Here is an 8464-nt window from a genome sequence, read left to right on the forward strand (position 1 = left end):
GTGGAGCAGCAACTGGCCGGACTGGGCTGGCGACGCACACCGTAGGCTTGGTGCGTGGAGCAGGGACAGGCCGAACCGGGCTGTGGAGACGGATAGGAGGCCTGGAGTGAATAGCGGCCACCACCCGTCCTGGCTGAATGCCTACCCTCACACACTCTGTGTGAGGCATCCGCACAGGACGTACAGGGCGGTGTACCCCTGGCCTGGTGGCCTTCTGGATCCGCCCCCTTTTCTCCTCCGTCAGCCCCGTCGTCCATGCCGTGTGCCCCCCCCTAAACATTTTCTGGGGTTGCCTCACGACCGTCCGACGACGACCCTGATCACGCCGTAGCTCCTCTCTACGGCGCGCCTCCACCGTCTCACTCCGTGGCCGGCGATCCATCCCGGCCAGGATTTCCTCCCAGGTCCAGGACCCCTGCCCGTCCAAGATCTGCTCCCACGTCCAGGCTGCCTGCTCCTGGACACGCTGCTTGGTCTTGGTATGGTGGGTTTTTCTGTCACGATCGTCTTGAAAAGGAGTAGACCAAGGCGCAGCGTGAGAAACAAACATGACTTTAATTAGTTAAAGTTTCTAAATACAAACAAAACACGACTCGTGAAGTCCACGGTGACACTGACTGAACACGGAACAAAAACCCACAAACCCAAAGTGAAACACAGACAGTTAAATATGGCTCCCAATCAGAGACAACCAGCAAACAGCTGACACTCGTTGCCTCTGATTGGGAGTCACACAGACCAACCTAGAAATAAACACAACAGAACTACCAACATAGAAATAAACACATAGAATGAACACACCCTGGCTCAACATAATGAGTCCCAGAGCCAGGGTGTGACAATAGTTCCATTATAGTCATATTGATTTAGGAGTGTTCCATAGCTTCATTATAGTCATATTGATTTAGGAGTGTTCCATAGTTCCATTATAATCATATTGATTTAGGAGTGTTCCATAGCTCCATTATAGTCATATTGATTTAGGAGTGTTACATAGTTCCATTATAGTCATATTGATTTAGGAGTGTTCCATAGCTCCATTATAGTCATATTGATTTAGGAGTGTTCCATATCTCCATTATAATCATATTGATTTAGGAGTGTTCCATATCTCCATTATAGTCATATTGATTTAGGAGTGTTCCATAGCTCCATTATAGTCATATTGATTTAGGAGTGTTCCATAGTTCCATTATAGTCATATTGATTTAGGAGTGTTCCATATCTCCATTATAGTCATATTGATTTAGGAGTGTTCCATATCTCCATTATAGTCATATTGATTTAGGAGTGTTCCATAGTCTCCATTATAGTCATATTGATTTAGGAGTGTTCCATATCTCCATTATAGTCATATTGATTTAGGAGTGTTCCATAGTTCCATTATAGTCATATTGATTTAGGAGTGTTCCATATCTCCATTATAGTCATATTGATTTAGGAGTGTTCCATAGTTCCATTATAGTCATATTGATTTAGGAGTGTTCCATAGCTCCATTATAGTCATATTGATTTAGGAGTGTTCCATAGTTCCATTATAGTCATATTGATTTAGGAGTGTTCCATAGCTCCATTATAGTCATATTGATTTAGGAGTGTTCCATAGCTCCATTATAGTCATATTGATTTAGGAGTGTTCCATATCTCCATTATAGTCATATTGATTTAGGAGTGTTCCATATCTCCATTATAGTCATATTGATTTAGGAGTGTTCCATATCTCCATTATAGTCATATTGATTTAGGAGTGTTCCATAGTTCCATTATAGTCATATTGATTTAGGAGTGTTCCATATCTCCATTATAGTCATATTGATTTAGGAGTGTTCCATAGTTCCATTATAGTCATATTGATTTAGGAGTGTTCCATATCTCCATTATAGTCATATTGATTTAGGAGTGTTCCATATCTCCATTATAGTCATATTGATTTAGGAGTGTTCCATATCTCCATTATAGTCATATTGATTTAGGAGTGTTCCATAGCTCCATTATAGTCATATTGATTTAGGAGTGTTCCATATCTCCATTATAGTCATATTGATTTAGGAGTGTTCCATAGCTCCATTATAGTCATATTGATTTAGGAGTGTTCCATAGCTCCATTATAGTCATATTGATTTAGGAGTGTTCCATAGCTCCATTATAGTCATATTGATTTAGGAGTGTTCCATATCTCCATTATAGTCATATTGATTTAGGAGTGTTCCATAGTTCCATTATAGTCATATTGATTTAGGAGTGTTCCATATCTCCATTATAGTCATATTGATTTAGGAGTGTTCCATAGTTCCATTATAGTCATATTGATTTAGGAGTGTTCCATAGCTCCATTATAGTCATATTGATTTAGGAGTGTTCCATATCTCCATTATAGTCATATTGATTTAGGAGTGTTCCATAGCTTCATTATAGTCATATTGATTTAGGAGTGTTCCATAGTTCCATTATAGTCATATTGATTTAGGAGTGTTCCATAGCTCCATTATAGTCATATTGATTTAGGAGTGTTCCATAGCTCCATTATAGTCATATTGATTTAGGAGTGTTCCATAGTTCCATTATAGTCATATTGATTTAGGAGTGTTCCATAGCTCCATTATAGTCATATTGATTTAGGAGTGTTCCATAGCTCCATTATAGTCATATTGATTTAGGAGTGTTCCATAGCTCCATTATAGCTCTGCAGATGTAAAGGAACATAGGAGTGAATTCGACCTCCTTGCTTACGTTCAACATTTTCTTTGGGCTTTGAGCCACTTCTATACTTTAAAACGCATGAGGTGAGTCTTCATAACAGAATCAGTACTATTAGATGGAAGAGATAGACCTAATGGCAGAGGGAAAGAATCTTTATGCTTTTTAAGAAATCTGCCACAATAGGTCATCTACTGTATTCATCTGCGTTTGTACTCTTGCCAAATGCACTCATTCCACTAGACTCAAGAGGATGCTCAGTTCCATTTTGAGAGCACTTTCACATGGACATACATTCCTCCTAGTACCAGAGATCCAAAGATAGCTAGCTCTTTCTACATGTAATTCAAAATGTGGCTCATCCTCATCCGCATAAACATATGACAATGAACAGATAGGATGTTGTCCAATGGCACCCTATTTCCTATTTAGTGCACTACTTTTGACCAGGGCTCATAGGGCATGGGCCATGGGCCCTGGTCAAAAGTAGGGCACTATGTATGGGAATAGGGAGTGATTTGAGATGCAGCCCATGCTTCCACTATGGCAGAGGATATGGTTTCATACAGCATTCAGAGAGAGAATGTGTGTGTCTGTCTGTGGGACCAGGGGCTGGAAGATAAGTGTCTAGAACAAGAAGGATGGAGGGAGACTCCGCAAGTGCATGGTCAGTGGGAGTGAACCAGTAGAATCCCACTTTATCTGGATAGTCCCCGTCAGATGATTTATAGATGTTCAAACTAACTATCAACAACTGTTCAACTAACTATCCACTAACCCGAACTCTAGGTTCATGTTCATCCAATGGCTCAACCCTAACCATAGCCATAACCACATTTACATTTACATTTACGTCATTTAGCAGACGCTCTTATCCAGAGCGACTTACAAATTGGTGCATTCACCTTATAGCCAGTGGGATAACCACTTACAAAATTTTTTGTAACCCTAACCCTAACCCTAACCCTAGCTCTACCCATAGCCATAACCCTAACCCTAGCTCTAACCATAGCTATAACCCTAACCCTAACCCTAGCTCTAACCATAGCCATAACCCTAACCCTAGCTCTAACCAAAGCCATAACCCTAACACTAGCTCTAACCAAAGCCATAACCCTAACCCTAGCTCTAACCAAAGCCATAACCCTAACACTAGCTCTAACCAAAGCCATAACCCTAACCCTAGCTTCATGTTCATCCCCTAGCTCTAACCCTAACCCTAACCTTAAACCTAACCCCCGCACTTAGAGGTTACTAAGCCATATAACAACTTTAATAAAAATGGATCCCTAGGAGCAATAGAATTAGAGAGAGGTCAATTTTCCCCCAACCTAACCATAGCTCTAACCCTAACCCGAACTCTAATCTAACCCTAAATTATGTAGTTTGAACAATTGACTGAAATGACTTGACAAAATAAATACTTATTTGCTTCCTCATGAAATGTATTTTTATTTAATTACTATCAAGTAATGAACATGACAAAATGAGTTAACCCCACGTTGCCTCCAAACAACACAATGCCAGATCATTTTAACATTGACAGTCAGACATCAAATTCAGACATCAAATTCATACATCAAATTCAGACATCAGATTCAGACATCAAATTCAGCTCCAACTTTTCCCTCCCTTTAACACCTGTAGAGCTTGTTGACCCTCTGAGCGTCGGTCGCAGACATCTCCAAGCTTTGTCCGATGGGCACAGCGGCGTCAGGAATAGGAGTGATCGTCTCCTTCCCATACACAGTGCTGAACGACCATCTATTATAATGCATGACGGAGGAGTAGTCATAGGGAATGTCTAGGTTGTTGGTGTCCTCTTTGTCGAAGTTGGGCTCCTCCCCGCGTTCAACATACTCCCAATTGATCCTGATGTACTTGTCGCGGTCACTCCTATTCTGCTCGTGGTAGAAACCCAGAGTGTGAAGCAACTCGTGCTGGATGGTACCGTGGTAAATACACCCTATTTTCTGCAGGGATACGAGCTGCTTACCTCCAGTTTTGCCAACCCATGAATAACAGCCGGATCTACTTTCGATGCTAAGGTAGTCCTTCTGGTTGCTACGGGGGACGAAGCGCACGCAGGTCTTGGTGTGGAAGGTGTTCATGGCGTACTTGATCTTCCACTGGGAATTATAGTCAAAATCTGAGCTGAGCGTGTAAGGAACCTCGACGATGTTCTCTGACTTCTTCTTCTCCCAGAGGCATTCGTTGAACCACCAGCACTTGATGGCGGTCCTGATTCTGGGGATCATGATGTCTCCTTCCATCAGCATCTCTGTGGTGGCATTGTTGGTCTCCAGGATCCTGGTGGTGATGTCCACCAGATCATCATGGTCTTCTGTGAAGACCATCTCATCCTTCTCATCCACCTGGAGAGGGTGGGCCTCTGTGAGTCCTAGGAAGAGAAGGAAGAAGGTGAGAGAAAGAAGGTAGACCATTGTTCTTAGCAGTGGAGAGACTGTTTGGATGTCCTCTTTTGCTGTGGCAGTGGGGGCCAGCCCAGCCGGCCGGATGCCTGACTATGACACAGATCACACAGGACACAACCTTGAACTAGCTAAACCTGCTGGTCATCACTCTCTGCACCCAAAGTAGCAAATGTTTCACTGTTCCCATTGTTCAGTTGAAAGTAGGTATCAATTTCATATCAACCAACGTCTGTACTGATGCATATACTGTATGCGTAATTCAGAATGACTACATAATCTTCAGACCATGTCTTTTTCAGGTCATTCAGGTCAGTTCAGGTCATTTAATGTCTCTGTACCAGAGCTGTAGGAGTTATCCAGTTATGCTGGCACACTCTTTATGATGCATCCCCACCAGACCAGACACTCTCCCCACATATTCCTAAACCATAAACTCTGATTGTAATTGCCCTACTCTGGGGCAGCTGAGGCCATTGTAGCCTGGTTGAGGCATTAAAGCCTTCGTCTCAGTGACTAGAAACATGGTGTAAGGACAGACAATACTGTATATTCAACAAGTGGTAACAATTTCATTTGATTGAATGATCCGGTTTACATGAATACAGCGTTTAAAAGGCCTTATACCCAATCATTCCAATCCTAGCTGTGCTGAAGACATTGTATTGGATACCATTACATAGACTTTGTGTCTGGGGCTGGTGTTTGTAGTGTCATGGAAGACTGGAGGGACAACAGGAATGCTGTTCTTGATTCTGTTAGATGCCATAGCCGCACTGCAGAAATCCTAAAATGGTTGAGGATTGTGATTGGTGCAACAGATAGAGAACAGACTGTCTCTCTCTCTCCCTCTCTCTCTCTCTCTCTCTCTCTCTCTCTCTCTCTCTCTCTCTCTCTCTCTCTCTCTCTCTCTCTCTCTCTCTCTCTCTCTCTCTCTCTCTCTCTCTCTCTCTCTCTCTGTCTCACATACTGTAATTCATCCTCCAGTGTTTATCTGCATGTGTGTGCCACACACTGACACACTCCCTCCTCCTTCCTACACCATATCATCAGACATGACCACAGTTCCTTGTCGTCATTCATCACGGCTGAGGTGAGAGGGCGAGGAGAGCTGGGTCTGATGTATGGCCATGGGCCTGACATACAGACACTGTCTCCATACGTTCTGCTTCACACTGATTAAGCTACACTGTGTGAGGGACGACCTTGGATCAACTGCACTTCAAGGATAAAGATCTGTATATGTCTGAAAGCTACACACTCCTATGTGTTGGACCATCACTCTAATCTATTCACCCTCCCTAATGGTACATTCACATATATAAATGACTAGTAGTCTAAGGATTAAAAGCCACCCGTGTTACATTTGTTTAAATTATTCTATCTTATCAACAAGTGCAAAGCTTCTATCGCACCGCTGTCATATTCAAGCTTAGTTCATCGACTGTGAGTTGACTCTACTCTTGTGGTACGGCAGATAGCACCCCTCTTATCACATACACAGATGAATATAACATGAACGGGAGTTAGATGATCAAGATAGAGACTATGGTTGCGTCTCTAATGCCACCCTATTCCCTACATACAGATGTAGGATCTTCATTTGAGCCAGTATGCTACAGCAGGAAAATAATCCTGTGGCAACAGGAAATGTGAATTATTATGTGGATTATAATCAATTGAAATTTTTCGTAGGGGTTGATAAATTTTTCGTTAGGGTAAATCAAGTCTGAAATGTCAAAGTCGAAATTACAAACTTTAGAAGCCTTTTTAAACATTGAATACACTAAATGTTTGCATTTCCTGCTGTGCAGGAAGATTCCTGCAACAATAGGATGATCAAATTAAGATACGGCATCTGTAGTGCAGTACTTATGTCTAGCCCTCCCCCTATATAGTGCACTACACTTTGTAGGGAATAGGGTGCCATTTGGGACGCACAGTATGTTCCTATCCAGGGTGTGTAAATGAAGCCAGAGATGCCACTGTAATGAATTTTACGCTACAGTACAGGAGAGGAGGAGAGGAGGAGAGGGGGAGAGAATAGGAGGAGAGGAGGGGAGGAGGGGAGGAGGAGAGGAGGAGAGGAGGAGAGAAGGCGAGGGGGAGAGGAGAGGAGAGGAGGAGAGGAGGAGTGGAAGAAGAGAAGAGAAGGAGAGGGGGAGAGGAGAGGAGAGGAGGAGAGGGGGAGAGGGGAGATAGTTGGTTAATATAGGTCACACACAGACTGAAGAATCCTAGGCCTTCTATACAGTACATTGATGTCTGTCTGGAAACAACCCCTAATGCCTATCTCTCATTAGGGGTGAAAACTGACCTAAAATCAGCATATAGTGGCAGCTTCATTGTACTGCGCTTCTGTCAGACGTTGAATAAAATACTTACGTGATACCATAACCACTCAGTAATGAAGCACTAACCCTTCTATAGAACAACATGGACAGAAGACATCTATTTAGACCTGCTTATTACACCCAAATGTAAACTGAACGTGCATGTTTTCAGTAGGCATGGTGTTGTGTGACAAACATTGATTATTAAGGGATCATCACCTAGTTGGAATTGCGGGGTTAAACTGTGAGAAACTCCCATTTGGTGTTTGTACAGGACAGGTAGGATGGACACTAACCCATAATCCTAATCCAGACACACCTATGAAGGTTCTATATAAAATACATGGTCTCCCTGGACTCCACACATCCAGACACAGCCAAGGAGTCTTCCAGTCTAGGGAGTCTCCACACATCCAGACACAGCCAAGGAGTCTTCCAGTCTAGGGAGTCTCCACACATCCAGACACAGCCAAGGAGTCTTCCAGTCTAGGGAGTCTCCACACATCCAGACACAGCCAAGGAGTCTTCCAGTCTAGGGAGTCTCCACACATCCAGACACAGCCAAGGAGTATTCCAGTCTAGGGAGTCTCCACACATCCAGACACAGCCAAGGAGTCTTCCAGTCTAGGGAGTCTCCACACATCCAGGCATAGCCAAGGTGTCTTCCAGTCTAGGGAGTCTCCACACATCCAGACACAGCCAAGGAGTCTTCCAGTCTAGGGAGTCTCCACAACTGCAGCAGAAGAAGAGGACATCCAAAGACTCTCCCCTCCAAACTCTCCTCTCCACTGCCAAGAAAGATCAGCTACCTTCGTTCTCTCGCCTTTCTCCTTCTCTTCCTAGGCCTCTCCATGGGGATGACGAGGATGGGATGATCTTCACAGAAGACCCAGATGATCAAATTAAGATCCTACATCTGTACAAGTGTTAAAGGAATGGGTGGCATGTTGGATTTAAAGATGGTCTTTATTTGAAACAATCAGATTTTAGTTCAATGTGTCG

The 8464-nt window shown here is 43.2% G+C and overlaps 1 protein-coding gene across 1 annotated transcript; it reads right to left on the reverse strand.

Annotated features, from left to right (window-relative positions):
• Positions 1-4121: 4121 nt before the first annotated feature.
• On the reverse strand, positions 4122-5542 carry LOC121554027 (hatching enzyme 1.2). The gene has a single exon (XM_041867465.2). The coding sequence runs from the start codon at positions 5139-5141 to the stop codon at positions 4332-4334; it is 810 nt and encodes a 269-aa protein (XP_041723399.1). The 5' UTR covers positions 5142-5542; the 3' UTR covers positions 4122-4331.
• Between the last annotated feature and the right edge of the window lie 2922 nt (positions 5543-8464).

Source organism: Coregonus clupeaformis, chromosome 38, assembly GCF_020615455.1.
Source record: "Coregonus clupeaformis isolate EN_2021a chromosome 38, ASM2061545v1, whole genome shotgun sequence".
Taxonomy (NCBI): Eukaryota; Metazoa; Chordata; class Actinopteri; order Salmoniformes; family Salmonidae; genus Coregonus; species Coregonus clupeaformis.

Bases quoted from the DNA above. Each gene is read 5' to 3' on its own strand.
- LOC121554027 (XM_041867465.2), bottom strand. From the start codon at position 5,141: ATGGTCTACCTTCTTTCTCTCACCTTCTTCCTTCTCTTCCTAGGACTC.